The sequence below is a fragment of the Anarrhichthys ocellatus genome, unplaced genomic scaffold (assembly GCF_004355925.1).
Source record: "Anarrhichthys ocellatus isolate YVR2014 unplaced genomic scaffold, GSC_Weel_1.0 scaffold10, whole genome shotgun sequence".
In the NCBI taxonomy this organism is placed as follows: Eukaryota; Metazoa; Chordata; class Actinopteri; order Perciformes; family Anarhichadidae; genus Anarrhichthys; species Anarrhichthys ocellatus.
In genome coordinates, this window is record NW_022280040.1 from 6587593 (window position 1) to 6605264 (window position 17672).

The window sequence follows — 17672 nt, forward strand, 5'->3', positions numbered from 1 at the left end:
TTCTCCCAAGCACACACTCTGAACTAAAGGTAGAATTTGACATTTTGGGAAATAGTCGGGCATATCGTTAACCCTCTGTTGAAAATATATTGTTTTTATACTAATTGAACAAGTAAAACATAATGTGTGAGGTTAACTATAACCTACCTTGTCACATGTCGTAAATGGGCCCACAGAAGACATGTTGGGCTGTCGAACAGCAACCACAAACAACATGGCTACGGCTATACTGATAGAAACACACCCCAACAGAAACACACACCTGTGGGCCTCTGACAATTACCCACACAATTACTTTATCAAAGTGCCATTAATGTGTTTTTAGAGTCCGTCAGAAGCATACAGTCCTTTAGCTATATCAAACAATAAAGACGTTTCTGACCCCCAAAACAAAGGCCGACCTTAACAACTCTCATTTTGAAGGCTGAGCCTCATTTCCGGTGCTGTCCTATCTACATCATCACCAGCTTCATTTGGCCACAACCCCTGTCTCACTCTAGGTTTTTGAAGTCATCCCAGGGACGGTCCCGTCCTCCCCTGCTGAGCTTCCCCCTGTCGGCATAGAGGAGGTGCGGACAGACCCCGGGACGTCGTGCAGCGTTGCAGTAATCCAGCCGGAGATGAGATTAAGTTACTGGGGGGTTGATGGCAATCACGTCCCCGGGTAAAAAATCTGGTACCCATTAAAGATAATTTCAAAGGTTTGAGGAGGTCGAGGGACACCGAAACGGCGACATTTCAGTGCAGTTCCTGTGTTTTTTTTTTACATATTCACATCTCGTTTCCTGTCAGGATGAAAAATCACTTTCATATTCAAATGATATTCCTTCAGGGCCATTTGGCCTCTCCGTGATCCTCAGTGATATGCTACTCATGTGGTTTGGGGTATTTTATCAACTGATTTATCATAATAACTTCACATAGTTATACTACTGCAAAATGTTCATATTTTCAAGTCATATTCTATTACAGTTAAATCATTTTAGCGCAGGCAACTTTTTAAGGGAAATTGCTGGAAATAAGTCTGTATTCTCAAACAAAGACAAATAGCGTCATTAAAATCAAGAAAAATCACAAAATAAAATACTTGGATTAAGTTGATTTCATAAATGAAGTTTCCCTACTACTTTGATTGATGAAAACAACGTTGTAGATGACGTAGATTTTGGCATTTTAGTGCTAAATTATCTGTTTCAGGCATAATAATTTTACAGTGTGCGTACTGTTATCTTCCTTTTAATGTCTGTTTCATAGGAAACAAGATTAATTTGCTTTGCTGTGACACACAATAACTTTCTTAACTTTCTCATTCGATGATATAGATCTTTTAATTTGTTTACTTTTGCTACAACAATGATTTCTGTTGCATAAAATGGTCCCAAACGGCAGCCAATACTTGACCACAATCTATCAAAATTAGACTGTAAGGTTCACCAGCGGCCGTTTCCCCTTTTGACTCCTCCCAGGTGCAGTGATCATTTCAACAGTTCCTGTCTCCATAATCTCTCCAAGCCTGCAGATGCAGATCACTGATCAAAGGCAGAAAACAGCTGCATCAGACTTCAAAGAAATTAAACAGACCCACTCTTGTGTCTGCAGGTTATAGTGTCACACTGATGTGGCCCCGATGTTAATCTCTTTTACACTCGCTCAGTTCAAACCAAGTGATTTACAGGAAAAAGATACAGATAACACCAACCGTGCCAGCTATAAAATCATCAGAGCTTTAAAAAACACAACACAGACATCCAACCCAGATCTGTTTAGCTTCTTTCTTTGGATAACACATCCTTCAAACAGGCTCAGTAATAGCTGGAGTTTGACCCGGTCCACCACAGCTTAGACTCCAGACTCGCCTGAGATGATAAAGCGACTAATTACTTGCTTTCCTAAAGGCTTCAAAACTGTTATTTTACTGTCGGCTATAATTGGAGCAGCAGGCTGGTATTAGGGCCCAGATAGGGATCGTGGCATGCTGATAAAAAGCAGCTGAGGGTCAGGTATCTTGCAGCCTCGCTCCTGCTGGTCCTCATTCAGAGGTTGGGACCTCATTTGCCGGGTCAAGGCTTTTTTAGCAGTGGGCTCAGATTAACAGAGAGCTGAGAAAGCACACAGGAATTCCACATTGACCACGCTGCTGCCCTGTTTAGATACCGCGATAAGAACAACTCGGATTGTCTTGTGTGCAGCAGGAGAGAGTCGCTGGTGCTACAGGCCTGAAAGACGGGAAGCAAGATGACTTTTTCCTCATGCAGTGCTGACACAATGTGATGGATGCTCTAGAATTTAAATATACAGCATGTGGTGCAGCATGTGTTTTTGTATTAGCATGCATATTTGCACATCTACATGCAGTCCTTCTCCTCTTGTTGCCCCGTTAAGCCAAGAGCATGCCAGTGTGTGTGCCAGGTCTCTGCAGGAAGCTCAGGCTTACTGTCAGTGTGACGGAAGTTAGAGCAGAACTTTTTCCTGAGGAGGGCTGGTGGAGCATGTCGGGACACAATTAAGTGGGATATACCTGCAAACAATTGAGCAAGTAGTGTTTAGAGTGTCTTAAAGTGATCTGCAGTTATGCTGCGCAGCACAAGGCTTAATTATGCCAACTCACTAATAGGATCTGTGCTGGTGAGCAGATCCATAAAAATAGAACAATCCTTTGAGGTCACCCTCATCTCTCCAACAGCACAACCTGCTGCTTTTGTTCTGGAGTCTGGTGTTTTCCTCACAGCATTTACAAAGGTAATTATTTAGTTATTTAGTTTTTGTTCTGCATTAATGATCACAATGATTCCTTCTGTAACGGTGCACTTGGAGAAGGTATTTCTTCACAGGCAGCATCAAATGCAATAGTCATTTTCCATGAAGATGGATTTTAGGACTCATGCAGTGGGATACAACACATGCAACACATGCAACCTGAGAGATACAAACAGTAAAGCTTTGTGTTGTGAGGGAAAGGTAATGACAATAATTAGCTTCAGCATTGAAAGTATCCACAATATGACATATTTATGTTGTGTGGGCACTGCCAGTTTGATTCATATTATTATTATTTTGTTTATATCTTTTCATTTTGTTGATGGATACATGTACACAGAGATGTAATGCAAAGTATAAAAGTTACACACTGTTGCTGAATGTGCACCTTTGCAAGTGCTAGAAGAGTCCTCTATCTTATTTACTAAGGAATGAATAAATAGTTATTTCAGCTCTTAATCTTGTGAATTCATAATAATAAATATAATGTCAGTGTATTATTGTTATTATCCTTGTTGTGTAAGGTGATTAGATGACAGTTGTCTGCAGGAGCATCATGCGTATCTGGCTTTAAGCTGATGTGATATTCCATGCGTTGTTTTAACATTTAAATTGCCTCTGCATTAAAATGCTTGAGAACTGGCACCACCTTGTGGCAGGTTACATGGCCGGTACATGACACATCTATATGAAGAGCTGGTACTGTGTGGTGCTCCACAGCAGAATAATGAGTAACTTCTTAACTTTTTACAGAGCTCAAGACAGGATGAGGAGGCTGCTTGTTCAAATCCTTTGCATCACCAAAGTCCTGCTCTGTGCGGCCGACTCTCCTCCGCTGAGCGAGGACACGCTGAAAAGTGAGACGTTCAATAACAGAAAAAACACTGAGATGTACTTCTTCTTACCAGTATTGGTTGATTACAGTATGTTCCATTGATGTGTGTGTAGAGCTGTCTGCAGCAGGAGAGCAGTGCGTGGATGAGGAAATAAAGCGGGCGTTACTCGGAGTGAAGCAGGTGAAGGAAACGATGGAGAAAAAAGAGGAGAGGCACCGACATCTCATGGAGGCCCTGAGACACAGCAGGGACAAGAAGAAGGTATGAACTGTGTTTCTGCCACAGTGTGTAGTTGAGCAGTTACACGCCAGTCTTTGTGATTTATTCTGAAGCTCATGACATATTTTCTGCCTCATTAAGGCAAAGCCACACAAAGCCTCACAGAGAAACCTCAAAGCAGACAGTGAAGAATGAATGTGGGAGTGGGGCTGGTTTAGGGAGTCGGGGTGTAGCTTTACCGCAGTCAGGATAAATGAACTGTCTGTAGATTTAACATCATTTCAAAATAAAAGGCTTTCTGCCAACCACATCATATACACTCTGGCTTATTAAGATGTAATGTATCCGTGACAGCATTTTCTCTTTTTGGGGTTTCTTCAGGGGGCGATGCAGCTGGTCTGGGAAACAGAGCAGAAACTAGAGGAGGCTGAGCAGCAGTGTCAATATTTAACCAAATCCTCCTTTGAAGAATGTCAGCCATGTCTTGAAGATACTTGCAAGGCCTTCTACACGTCTACATGTCGCCGCGGCTTCGCCTCCTTCTCATTCAAGGTTATAACGGTCTCAGACATTCAAAATGATAAGAGTTGAGACTGATTTGTTTCAGGCTCCAGCTGTGATGGTTCCTCTATACATTTCTCTCTGCAGGTGGAGGAGTTTTTCAGGAGAATGGCCGCCCAGCTGGAGGCCGAGGAGCATGTTTACAATCAAAACGAGGAGAGAGTGGGTCACACCGACTCACCCGAGAACCAGCTCCCAGAGGACGGTGCAGATCTGGAGCTTCTGCAGGCCGACGCGTCGTTCGGCCGGCTGCTGTCGAACACCAGCCTCCTGTACGGCCGCAGCACCGCGCTGGTGAAAAGGATGCAACAGGTGTTCGGGCATTCCTTCCTGGCGGCCTTCACCGCAGATGTCCGACCCAGCCCGCTGTCTTCCATGCAGGGCAGCTCCGGCGCTGGCTTCTTCGGGACGTTGGGTCTGGATCACATCCTCGAGTCTGTATCTGACTTCGGGAGGAATGTGCTGGATGAACTGAGCTCCACAGTGGCCGATGTATTTGAGGAGATACAAGAAGCAGAGATATACTTTCAGCAACCAAGCACAGGTATCTGATGCCAATCGAAGTAAAACATTTGTGTTTACACTACAGACCATTTTTAAAGTTTTAAACGTTCAAAATGTGTCCTGTTTATTTTCTGTTGCAGTGCAAGAAACTTGTAAAAAAAAGTGTATTGTTGTGTTGTTGTTGTCAAAATGTATTTGATTGTTATAGAGCATCTCAATAACTTAACTGTTAATGATATTTAATAATCTCCAGGAGTGCTAACGTCAGCCAGCTCTCTCTCTATAATGTTTCCTATTATTGTCAAGAGGTTGCATCTTATATGCCTCTATGAATCTGGACCTACTTGCAACATTAAAAATGGTGTCACGATGACATAATGACCTTTCCTTTTAAAGATTCCTTGTTGCAAAGTATGTGAATGACATCTGACAGGAAGTAAACATGGACCCAAACTGTTGATTAGCAATGCAGTTCAATTGACACGGCCTATGTATAAAATACTAATATATCCAATGTTGACATCTGTTAGTGTATGTTTATCTACAAAAGGTACAGCAGCCCTGTCTGCTGTGGGACAGCCACAGAGCAGACATCTGTGCAGACGACTGCGCAGACAAGCATCAGAGTGCTGGCAGCTCCAAAGTTTGTGCGAGACGTGTGAAGATTATCTGTTAAAAGGTAAATAATTAGCACAAAGAACATGTTGTTTTTAGTGAGCACTATTGGTTTCATATCTATTTAGCAGTCACACAGAACAGATTTGCACGAATGTTCCTGTCTCCACCTTAAATGCAAATTCTGGCCAATTAAAAACTCTCTTTCATACATTGCAGAGTTCATCTTAATCTTTTTACAACTATTCTTTCAACTGACGGGGTATAATAGGCATTATGAGTGAAAACATTTAGCAGGATGGTAATAATTTGATGGTTATTTGACTGGTTATTATTAGTTGGATTAATCGTTTAATGTTCAGATGTATTGCTTCATGTTTAATTTAACGCTGATAGAAAACAGAAAAAAACAAATTATCACATTCAAGCAGCTGAAACCAGAATATGTTTTGCATTTCCGCTTTATGACTGAACAAGTTAAACAGTGAGTCAATTATCACAATTGTTGACTGATGAACTAATCGACTAATCATTTCATCACTTTTTAGATTCGAACTGCTGGAGGATTACTCAATTTTAAATATAACTGATGGCATTTTAGCTATTAAATATTCTGCACTGATGCAGCAATCAGCAAAAGACATGTTTGAAATAGTTGACTTTTACTCAGTTTTTCTGTTGTTGACTTCATGCACGCTGCTCTGCATGTGCTCATTTGTACTCACAGAGTGTCCCGGCGTCCAGCAGTTACACTCTGAGACGGAGGAGATGCACATGCTGCTCAACGCCTCCCGTCAGCAGTACGACGACAGGCTGCAGCTGGTCCAGAGACACACAGCGGACACGCAGAGATGGCTCGGAGACATGGAGGACAAGTACGGCTGGGTCGGCCGGCTGTCCAACAGCACCGTGGGCCCACGCGGCACCTTCAGTGTGATCACAGTACGTCTGCAGTAATGTTTGTCTCTGTCTCATAGTAGGTCATTTGGGATGTTATGAGGGTTGCTAAGTGCCAAAATGCGCTTTACTTGTGTTGTTTACAGTTAATCCTACATGTGGTTTAATTATGTCATAGATAATTGACTTGATCCCTAAAATGAATCAACAAAGTTTAAATTAAAGCTCCAAAGCCAAAGTATATAAAATAGCCTACAATGTGTATGATTATTTTGGCTGGCAGGAATCTTGTTTTATTATTTTATTATTGTATTTTTGCCATCACTGATGCAGTTCCACTTATTCTTGTTTTTCAGGTGACTGCACAGCAGCAGCAGCTGAAGACCATGAGACCTAAAGCTGAGAGCAGTGTGGTTGTAACCGTACTGGACTCAGGACCAGTAACCGTCTCCGTCCCCTCAGAGCTGGAGGTGGACGACCCCGTTTTTATCCAGTATGTAGCTCAGGAGGCTCTGGCACTCCATAAACAGCAGATAAGAGGTATTGATCCCTGCAGTGTTGTGGCTTAGTTAATTATCTGGCTCCCAGCTTCAGCTGGCAGAGCTCCAACTTCAATTTGAGTAAAATTAAATGTGATCGTTTGAAACCGCCAACTTTACACCATGACAAATCTCATGTGCATTTCTTCAAATGCAATCTTCTCCTGAAAGCCACAATGCAAATGATATTATATGTTATAATCCAAAATGATGAGGTAACTAAGAAACGATCGTAAATTGAATCCTTCACTGGCTTTCTATTAAAAGATAAAATGTACCCTGTGCAATGCAGCATTGTTATTTAGAGCCATGGAAATATTTAAGCTTTTGTCGATCTTTAAAAACTGTTTTATGTTTTGTTTTTTCTCCTTGAATTGAGTAAAGTCCAGTTCTTGAATAATTAAGCATATCTTTGTAAAACTTGAACATGCACATCTTTTATTCTTTGTATTCATTCTTAGGGTTTAAAATGTTTATGCAATAAATGTATGTATGCTGTGCTTGAGCCATTCTTTTGTTTTTGTCACAAGTCATCCAAATAAAAGGAATCGTTCACATGATGACTTTTTACATCAAAATTTTAAATATAATATCTGCATATCATTCTTCAGTTTCTGTATTTATGGGAGGGCAATATACATACTTGAATTAAATTTCAAAGGAGTTTATATTTATTAGTATTTATAAGTAGTCCCTTATCCCTTATCCCGCATTTTACTCGTAATTACTCGTTTCATGCCTATTTTATTTATCAGTAACTATAGTTTTATTATTATTTTCTGATACTGCTAAGAATATTTTATGTTTCCTGTTTTTGTTGTAAAGATAACAAATGTAAAAAGCAGGGTGCGCTTTTCTTCAGTACTCTCGCGAGATTTCGTATCATAACAGGAGGCAGTCCTTCAAACAGTGTTGCCAACTTGGCGACTTTCTCGCTAAATCTGGCGACTTTTCAAACCCTCATCTCGACTGTTTTTGTCAAAAGCTACTAGCGACAAATCTAGCTACTTTTTCTGGCGTTGTTGGAGACTTTTCTGGTGTTTTGACTCTGACGTGAAAGCCCCTCGCGCAGCAGTCCCAGCTGCAGAAAGAGGAGACCTACACTCTCCGTGTCCAGACTGCAAATGAATCGCGCATGCGCAAAGCCGCCGCTGTTCCCGCCTCTCTCCTACAGCGCTCATTACGATGGGTGCTTCTCAAGTCTCTTAACTGCATCCCCGTTTCCCTCACTTGCGTCCTTTCCTTGCGTCTTAGTCCCTCCCACCAGGGATGCATGGAGGAAACCATGCGAGGAGAGAGGAACGAGGAAATATGTTTTAAGATACATCAGACGTCCTTTCCTCAGTTGCGTCACGTGAAGCGAAGTCTGTTTCTGATGACGGTGGCTGATGATCACAGCTGGATCAGCTGTCAGTCAGCTTTAACAGCTGGAGAGACTTTTGATAAGTTAGTGTCTGTTCACATGATCACTGTACTTAATAATAGTAACTAATAACACTAATAACTAATAAAGACACACAGTAATCACCACTGTAGAGGTGTTTCTCTCTGTAGTCTGTTATCAAACTGTTCTGTGTTCTGTTTATAAGCGCAGGATCCATTTCTACCGGCGGAATGCGATCGTCTTATTTCTGAATTATTTGCGTCTGTACGTTTTGAAATTCAGATTGTGACGTCGATATTAAATAACCCAGAATATGATTATTGTTTCTCTTAAATGATAAAACTCATCAAACCCGACAATCAGGAATGAACAGCCTCACGTGACTGAATGAAATGATGATAAATGATGTAAAAAGTGTTTAGTCTCTCTCTCTCTCTCTCTCTCTCTCTCTCTCTCTCTCATATATATATAAGTGTTATATATATATATATAAGTGTTATATATATAAGTGTTTCGTCTCTCCAGTTCCCTCTGACTTTAATTGTTTCCATAATAAAAGTTCAGATCATGAAAACACAAATCTTTCTAATAAATGAAGAAAGTTGTTTGTGGTCCTTTTGTTGTTACAGACTACAATGAACATTTATTTAAACCAGATGTTGAATATGGCGGCGCAGAACAACTTCCGGTTCAAGCGAGGCTCGAGGAGCGAGGAAATGAGAATTAAGAGACTTGGGATGTACCCACTGTATCATAACGGAAGCAGTCCTCGAAATCACGCGGGGAAACCCACCGCTGACACAACACAACACTTCTTTCTGTCAAATCGTGCAAGCTACTCTTTTGTCGACTAAAAATGCCCTCCACGTCAGAAATACACACCGCAGACGGCTGTACAGTGGAGGAGGAGGAGGAGAAGAAGAAGAAGAATTCTGCAGCGGCGGAAGAGAAGAAGAAGAGCGTCGGTGCTTTCTACGATGAACGCGGGTACCTGGATCAGATCGAGTACATCATGCAGCACGGCCGCAGGAAGGGGGACCGAACCGGGACCGGAGTCGTGTCTGTGTTCGGTGCTCAGGCCAGATACAGTCTGAGAGGTGTGTTAGTTATCTTTGGTGTTAAATGTCATTACTGTGCATGCAACTGCAACTGCAAAAGAAACTCAAAGCAAAGTAAATTATGCAGAATGTACCATTTCAATGTAATACATACACTAATAAAAAAATAACATGTTTACATGTGGTTTAAACAATCAACAGTGCATCCTTTATTATGAAGTGAAAATCTTAATCTGCAAAGTAACTAATAAATATAACTCAAATATTTGGAGTGGAGTAAGAGGTACAAATATCTTTGCATTTTAGTGGCGTGGCAGTTTAAAATATTTAAATAAAACTAGTTCATGCAAAGAGATGTTTGTGGTGTCAGCAGTACATCGTTTAAACACAAGGGAGCACTGACAGGTTTATTTATATTACAAATATTTACCAAATGTGATTTTTGTAATTGTGTCTTATGTAAATAGTGCTGATTTATTTTTTTTATACCCTCACACGTAATCAGTGCTGGCCTCAAAGATCCAGCATGTTTGGCTATTGAATGTACTTTGTTACTTTCCACCACTTGCTGTAATTAATTATGTATTCAAATGTTAAATAACCTTTTTCCTGGTTTTACTCGTAGATCAGTTCCCCTTGCTGACGACCAAGAGAGTGTTTTGGAGAGGCATTCTTGAAGAACTGCTGTGGTTTGTTAAGGTGAGAATGACACAAGATCGACCTATTTCTTTTCAACTCACCCAAATGATTTTGTAAAAAGAACATTTTCTTACTTTCCTCTAGTGGTTTATAGCCATGCAGGTAGTTTTGGGGTTTGATTGCTGAGGTTCTTCTCCACATCTGTAGGTGGAAAACACGGCAATTTGTTGGAGCTGAGTCTTCACGTTCACATGCAGCATTTTTTGTGTCAGAAAAAAGCTCTGAATTGGGCTCTGATGTTTCTTCCCTTGTGTGGTCACAGGGATCAACAAATGCCAAGGAGCTCTCAGAGAAAGGGGTGAAGATTTGGGAAGCCAACGGGTCACGTGACTTCCTGGACAACCTCGGGTTCACGGATCGAGAGGAAGGCGACCTGGGACCCGTGTATGGTTTCCAGTGGAGGCACTTCGGCGCAGAGTACACAAACATGCATGCAGGTGAAGTTACAGTAGAGCTACACGCATATATATATATAAATAAAATATGATGTAAGTACATTTGAAGCTGCAGTTAGCATAGAGTAAGTGAAAAAAGTGTGTTGCTCCTTTTAAACTTCACTAGATAACATATGTGATTTTAATTATTTATTCCTTTAAATAGATCACATTTCGAAGGCATATTACACAGATGCAGCTTCACACACTTACCAGAATACTGTGCCTCTGCTCTTAAATGATCCTTTTTTTTGTTTTATTAATTCCTTCCACAGATTACACAGGACAAGGTGTTGACCAGCTGCAGAAGGTCATTGACACCCTCAATAAGAACCCAGAGGACAGGCGGATCATCATGTGCGCTTGGAACCCTAAAGGTCCGGCACTTGCAAAATCTAAATCTACTTGAACTAATCCTAAACTATCATTTTAATTAGAGCGTCTTCTCCTGCAGACCTGCCCCTCATGGCGCTGCCCCCCTGCCACGCCTTGTGTCAGTTCTACGTGTGTGACGGCGAGCTGTCGTGTCAGCTGTATCAGCGTTCGGGCGACATGGGCCTCGGGGTGCCTTTCAATATTGCCAGCTATGCACTTCTTACCTACATGATCGCACACATCACGGGACTCAAGGTAAAAGCACTCTTGTCCAAAAACAACCTAATTTTAAGCGTGTTGTCGTGTGCTCAACATACTTTATTTTTTACTGTCCCTGCAGCCGGGCGACTTCATTCACACACTAGGAGACGCTCACATCTACGTCAACCACATGGAGCCTCTCAAAGTGCAGGTGGGTCAGTTTAAAGATGGCTTTCCGTCTCCCTGCTCTCGGCCTGCTCTCTGACTTACTCGTCTTGTCTAAATTTCGCAGCTTCAGAGGGAGATCCGGCCCTTCCCCAAGCTGAAGATCCTGAGGAAAGTGGAGAGCATCGATGATTTCCGCGCAGAAGACTTTGAGATCTGCGACTACAACCCTCATCCCACCATTAAGATGCAGATGGCTGTGTAAAGATCCAACTTAGATAAGAAAATGTAAAACATGTTGCTTATATTTTGTCATTCATTCACATTTTAAAAGTTCAGTTCATCCAAATCACAAAAAAGGTAAAGTGGTTTCATTTCCTTCTGATTTTGGTGAACTGGCATTTAAAACCACAAGTTCTTAGAGAAAAGTATTTTCTTCTATAACTAAGTGTAAATATGCCAGTTAGTTGTGAAATTTTCCTTTTTTCTGGATTTGTACAGAATTGTTGACCCAAAGGAGCCGAGCAGCAACACACACAGATTAATAAATCAAAGGTCTGAATACAACAGTTCCTGCTACTCTTGCAGTGTTATTAGGTTATTGTTACATATTCACTCCACTTAGCCAAGTCTGATTATAAGACTAAAAAGGAGCCTTCTGTAAAATGTTTCTTAGTTTGTCTTCAGCTTCCAAACATCTCCTTCAGGGTACTGGTGTCTCTGCACTGATGATTCCAGCATCTCACAAGAGTAGCCTGGATCCTGAGAACAATGAGCACAGCGTACTCAAACAAGTGCACTTCTGAAATACTTGCATTTCCTTTTTCCTGCTACTTTTGTTTTTACTCCATCACATTTATTTGACACCTTAAAAGTTACTTTACAAATTCAGATTATACAAAATGTAATTAATAAATGTGTTGTTATGGTTGAAAATAAGACTTTATTGATCTCTTGGTGAAATTCACAAGCCACCCGGCAGTATATAGAATGAAACATATGTTCCTCCTTTACTAGCTGCAACAATAAAATGTACATATTCGTGCATCAATAATTGTAATTCAATAAAATCAAATACATATTCTGATATCAGCCAATCTGCATATATCATACTTTACCTTTTGGTATTGTAAGTATATTTTATATTCATTTTGTACGTCATCGTTTCCAGCTGTCCTTCGTCTTACCTTGGGAGGCATGTAGTGGGCGTCATGAATCACCACAGGACTGGTGAAGTGTTCATGCAGGTGATCCACATATTCACACATTCTGGCAAGTAAAAAAAAGGAAAATTGCTGAAAATAATTTGCTAATCTGTTTCAGTCACGAGCTCTTAGCAGAAACAAATCCTGCTCTTACCGGTTGCTGAGACTCGCAGACACACCGATGTAGTCGAACAGAATCAGATGCTGGACGAGCTCACAGAGACCGACTCCTCCAGCGTGAGGACAAACGGGCACTAAGAAGATACAGTAGTATTTGTATTGTAGCCATGTTTTTCATACAGATATCACACTTTGGATATGCTAATTTACCCCGGAACTTGTGGGCCATCAGCAGCACAGCCAGGTTCTCGTTGACGCTGCCCAGGCGACAGCTGTCTATCTGGACAAACTGCAGGGCTGAGGCCTGGAGGAACTGCTTGAACATCACCCTGTTGTGACACTGGAGAGGAAACGGTAACTCGACAAATGTCAATTCATCAGCCAGTGATACGTATGCTCGAACAAATATGGAGGTCTGACCTGCTCTCCTGATGCCACTCCAATCCCGAGTGGAGCCAAAGCCTGCAACAACGAAGTCAAACATCTTTTATCAGTCGTCAACAGTGGACGGATTACTGAACAGATGCCCAGAGGCAAAGAAACAAAACAACCACAAATAGACATAAAACTTAGAAGCAACAATACCACAAAGAGACTCAAAACGACCACAAAGAGACTCAAACCGACCACAAAGAGACAAACAACGACTTGCGTTTTGTCTTTCCTTCCATCTGGTTGTCTTGCTTCTATGTTGAAGGGGTGAGGGGCTTTAATAACGGTTTATAGACATTTTAATAGTTGCAGTCACTTATTTATTGTATTTAAGTTGTAAAAATGTATCTTTTGTTTCTATTCTATTATCATTTTAAATTTTTTTTTTAATTTCATGCTGTCTTCCTACCATTACTATTACTATAACTTTGAATTCTATTTTATTACATTTTAGCATTTTATTGTCTGGCACGCATTGGTTTTACGTTGTTGCATTTTATATATTTTAATTTATTTATTTTTGTGCTTTATCTGTTGTTTTCTCGGTCCACACTTGTTCTGTACTAACCTCCATAAAATGTGCTCTATAAATACAGTTTGATTGACTTTAAGTGTCTGTGCACAGAGATCTAATTGTCTCTTTCATGTCTTCCAACATGGAAAATCTAACTTCTTTCTCACCTTGGAGATAGCAGCGTGACCCAGGATGTCATCTGGAGACGTGGGCTCCTCGATCCAAAGAGGTTTGAACTCGGCCAGGCTGGACACCCAGCCGATGGCCTCGGCTACGTCCCACCTCTGGTTGGCATCGATCATCTTAACACAACAACACTTTAGCACACTGTCATTTCTTAATATGAATACGATGTTGAGGGGGGCAAATCAACAACCATACCAAAGTGTTATCGGGCCCAATCATTTGCCTTATGAGGCGGCACCTGTGTATATCGTCCTCTAGATCAGCACCGACTTTCACCTTGAATTTGGTCCAACCGCTTTCAAGTGCATCTGTGCAGAGCTTCAGAAACACACAACTGTCACGCTTCTTTGAAAACGTTTTTTTTTTTTTTCCCCCCAACCTGAGAAACTACATTCGTCGCACTGAGACCTGTTTGAGCAGCTGGTCTGAGTACCCGAGCCACGCGCAGGAGGTGGTGTAGGCAGGATAACCCTCTTCCAGCATGTGGTCCTCTGGGAGGAGACAGAAGCAGTCCACTCAGTGTAATAAACACTCCAGGAGAAGTGTCTTTTAATCGAGCAATAGTGGAGTGCAGGGGGCTATTATGCACTCCTAAAAGCACTCCTGTTAGTTTCTAAAGAGGCAATTTCGTTCCGCAAAATCCCATTCAGCCATGTAATTAATGACTCTGTTTTTGTGTGCTCACCTCTACGCTGCTTGCCCTCCTGTGCTTTCATCAGTATGTCTGAATGAGAAAAGAGAAGCATTAAGAGTGTTGATTTGACTACACTGCATTCAGGTAAAAGAGAGTTTTCTTTCCATTAAACCAGTCTCACCTACAGCCTCCTCCTCTGTAAGTGCATCAGTGATGTACCTGAAGTCAATGCAGGAAACAATCTGCTTGGGATCCTGAATTGAGACGCATGAGACACGATATTTCCCAACGTGGTCACATCCTGGCCATAAATCAGACATCTAAATTTCCCGTGACTCACCATGTCAACAAGCAGCTTCCACAGCGGCTGCAAGGAAAAAGACGACAACGGATCATGAGTCATGAAGTGTCGAGCTTGTAATCTAATAACGCCTGAGCAAACAGTTCCCCACCTTGCCCTCTGCCCTCGCCCACAGGTCCCACACAGCATTCAGGACTCCGGCTACGGCCAGGTGGATCACTCCTTTCTCTGGGCCGAGCTGGATCAGACGACAGTTTAAAAACATGAAGCACTGGAAGAGAACGCTTATCTGGAGCGTGCATCAAAAATGGGTTCAAAGAAAAGAGGCAGAATGTGAAAAAATAACACCAAAATTAAGACCTGATGGAAATAAAGACAGTAAAAAAAGTGTGTTAAAAGTGTGCGATCATTAACCAAGACTTAGAGACCTTTTGCACACATTATAAATTGCTTTACTTTTTTCTTTGTATCCAAATAACCTCCTCCAGGTTTTTTTGGCTACATCCACCTGATACTATACATTTTTGAAAAACCTGGATTGAAGAGCGCTCTTTTACTCACGGTTAGTAACTTCTATTTGCCTCTTCCCATCAGTCTTAATCAGGACTTTGAGACCTTCAAAAACTAGAAGGTCTTTTTTCACACTTCCCTTTCGCTCACATTATAAATTGCTTTTCTTTGTATCCGAAGAGCCACTTCTAACTTTCTTGGCTGCGTGTACCTGACGCTACGACTTGAAAAGCCGGTATTTTATCATATGTATTCGTCGTCTTGGCCCATCAGTCTTCATCAGGCCTTTGGGACCTTCAGAAACACGATTAGATCGATCAGTAGCAGGCTACGCCTGGCAGCAACACAGAATGATTTTATATTGAAACCGGGATTCATGTGATCTAGGTAAGTGTCATGAATCAGACCGATGCCACATATCTTATTAGAGTAAGAATAAATGGATTTAAAAAGGTATCTTTGACAAGATGAGAGGATGTGAATCGCTCTCTCCCATGTTGTACAGCAAGGTGCTGTAAGCAAGATGGATAAGAAAAAAGAAAGCTCAAGTTATTCTACAAAGAACAGTTGCATATTAAATATGATAAAGTGTTGGTGTCAGTGTTATCTGTGTCCTTTGACACTATATTTTCAACGCTCGCTTGGCTGTTCTCACCCATCTCATCTGGCCGTCGCTGGTCAGCAGGCGGTAAAATCCCCGGAAGTCGCTCACAATCTCCTGCAGGGATTTCCCAACAACCAGATCAGCCACAGCCTCCACAGCACAAACCACTGCGGGTCACAATCACAACAAGTCAGCCTCTGAAAGACATCCGCACCTCACACGTACCACATGTTATATTGTACTAGCCTTTGAACAGATGCACATGAAACCGGTCGCAGCGTGTTTAATAGAATGTACATTACCACAAGATGGCGATGTAAGGTTGAACTTTGCCTCTTATCATTACAGTATAGTCTTGAGAAAATAAATGCTGCCTTCAAGTACAGTGGAAAAAATGGAAGTATATGAGTATGAGCATGATAAATCAAAGTGGAGACCTTCGGACTAAACTTCACATTTTATTTACAGTTTGGAAATCTACAGCGTGTTAGTTAACTTTAGACTCTTTTGTTATTTTTCTTCCACCGTACTGTTTTAGAGTTTTGCCACGTACAACAAAACACAATGTTGGGAAGCTTATTTTGTGGCCTATCAGTTGATGGTAGTGTAATCCAGTCTGAATTGTTATTGGTAGCTAACGCTACTAACGCAAAGTGTGTCTGCTCTCCTGGGGACGATTGGGACAGTATTGTTTATACTTCCTACCTTGTTACAAAACGCAGACAAAAACAAGAAAGAGCCTTTTCCTTTTCCTAATTGAATAACATGTTTACTCAAATGGCAGATGAAGACTCCGCAGAGCCAAGAACAAAGTGTCTAGCCTAAGTGGAATTCTGGGAGAATGCACTCATTTATTGTTTGGCTTGGGCTCTAAAGAAAGTAATACATTGTGAGCAGACAAGTGCATCTGTTCAAGAATCAACTTATTTGCATTACTGACCCTGTTCTCCTATAGGCCTATGATGATCAAAGCTTATTCATAACAGTAGCATTTTCGAATTTCATATAATCAGCTGATGTATGACCTAAATTATTTCACTCCACAACCTTTTGGTTCAATTCACAAATTGGAATGGAAGTTGCATTTACGCTCGAGGAAGTGGAAAATTCGGAGCTTGTTAGGGGCACCTGAACGCGGAAGTGACTTTGTTTGTATGCGTTATGCAAGTTATTCGTGGAGCGACATTGTTTCCATTAGTGCATGTACATATTGTAACGGACTGAGTGACATATAATGTTAACCTGTTATGTTAGGTGTTATTGTGTTTACAGAAAAGTTCTTCTAAGATGTTATCTGATATTTATTGTTGCATTTACGGAGGTCAGTGAAGGCCTCACGCCTTGTGGGATGTTGTTGTTTATGCAGGTAACGGGGAGAGTTAGTCTATGACCGGGAGCAGATGGTTAACGGCGTAGCCTACGGCCCACAGTAGCCTGTGCACTGTCCGCAAATAAAGGACCACAAGTAATATAAGGCTCGCTACAATATGATGTAGCGATCTTACCGATCTCCGTGCCCTTCCCCAGAGTAAACGTGAAGCCGAAGCCCTTCAGCCCGCAGTCCGTGTCGATCACCACATACGCGACCGAGTAATCCGGGTCGGTGTGCTGCAGAGTAGGACATTACAGTGGAGAGAGGTCTCTGTGAATGGAAGCAAAAAACATGCACGCACACACACAGTGCAGGCAAACTTCCTTACCATCGCATCGGAGCCGTGTTGCTCCAACGACGTCGGGAATCTCACATCCTGGACTGTCAAACCAGTAATTTTGTGCAACATTGTTGAACTTGTTTTGTGATTCAGAGCCACCGTTTGGAGAACTTTCTTCTGAAGTGACCTGCAGTAGTTGAGCCCACCCACCTCAGTCTGTCATTGGTTTAAACATGACCCACTTGAAACACAGACACAATCATAACATTT

General features: G+C 41.6%; 3 protein-coding genes across 5 annotated transcripts; 2 read left to right on the forward strand and 1 right to left on the reverse strand.

Annotated features, from left to right (window-relative positions):
- Window positions 1-2687: 2687 nt before the first annotated feature.
- Window positions 2688-7258, forward strand: LOC116384915 (clusterin-like protein 1). Its single transcript, XM_031849977.1, has 8 exons — window positions 2688-2739; window positions 3511-3614; window positions 3706-3854; window positions 4194-4364; window positions 4461-4917; window positions 5428-5556; window positions 6220-6434; window positions 6746-7258. The coding sequence occupies exons 2-8, from the start codon at window positions 3524-3526 to the stop codon at window positions 6956-6958; spliced, it is 1425 nt and encodes a 474-aa protein (XP_031705837.1). The 5' UTR covers window positions 2688-2739; window positions 3511-3523; the 3' UTR covers window positions 6959-7258.
- enosf1 (enolase superfamily member 1) lies at window positions 3534-17629 on the reverse strand. 2 transcript variants are annotated; one of them, XR_004212836.1, is made up of 17 exons: window positions 17451-17629; window positions 17256-17358; window positions 15802-15917; window positions 14788-14874; window positions 14676-14702; window positions 14517-14589; window positions 14387-14425; window positions 14110-14192; window positions 13897-14019; window positions 13683-13817; window positions 12990-13031; window positions 12780-12909; window positions 12604-12703; window positions 12432-12513; window positions 10144-12006; window positions 4555-4844; window positions 3534-3827 (listed from the first exon to the last, which is right to left on the reverse strand). XR_004212836.1 is itself a non-coding variant. In XM_031849974.1 (15 exons), the coding sequence occupies exons 1-15, from the start codon at window positions 17529-17531 to the stop codon at window positions 11917-11919; spliced, it is 1311 nt and encodes a 436-aa protein (XP_031705834.1). In that variant the 5' UTR covers window positions 17532-17629; the 3' UTR covers window positions 9019-11916. The 2 variants fall into 2 exon arrangements, 1 of the variants encoding a protein (XP_031705834.1); XM_031849974.1 differs by lacking the exons at window positions 3534-3827; window positions 4555-4844 and having other exon boundaries at window positions 9019-12006.
- Window positions 9064-13351, forward strand: tyms (thymidylate synthetase). 2 transcript variants are annotated; one of them, XM_031849976.1, is made up of 7 exons: window positions 9130-9409; window positions 9996-10069; window positions 10332-10506; window positions 10779-10880; window positions 10958-11133; window positions 11219-11290; window positions 11372-13351. In XM_031849976.1, exons 1-7 carry the CDS (start codon window positions 9169-9171, stop codon window positions 11507-11509), a joined length of 978 nt encoding a protein of 325 aa, XP_031705836.1. In that variant the 5' UTR covers window positions 9130-9168; the 3' UTR covers window positions 11510-13351. The 2 variants fall into 2 exon arrangements, with proteins under 2 accessions (XP_031705835.1, XP_031705836.1); XM_031849975.1 differs by having other exon boundaries at window positions 9064-9409; window positions 10958-11290; window positions 11372-11520.
- Window positions 17630-17672: the final 43 nt, after the last annotated feature.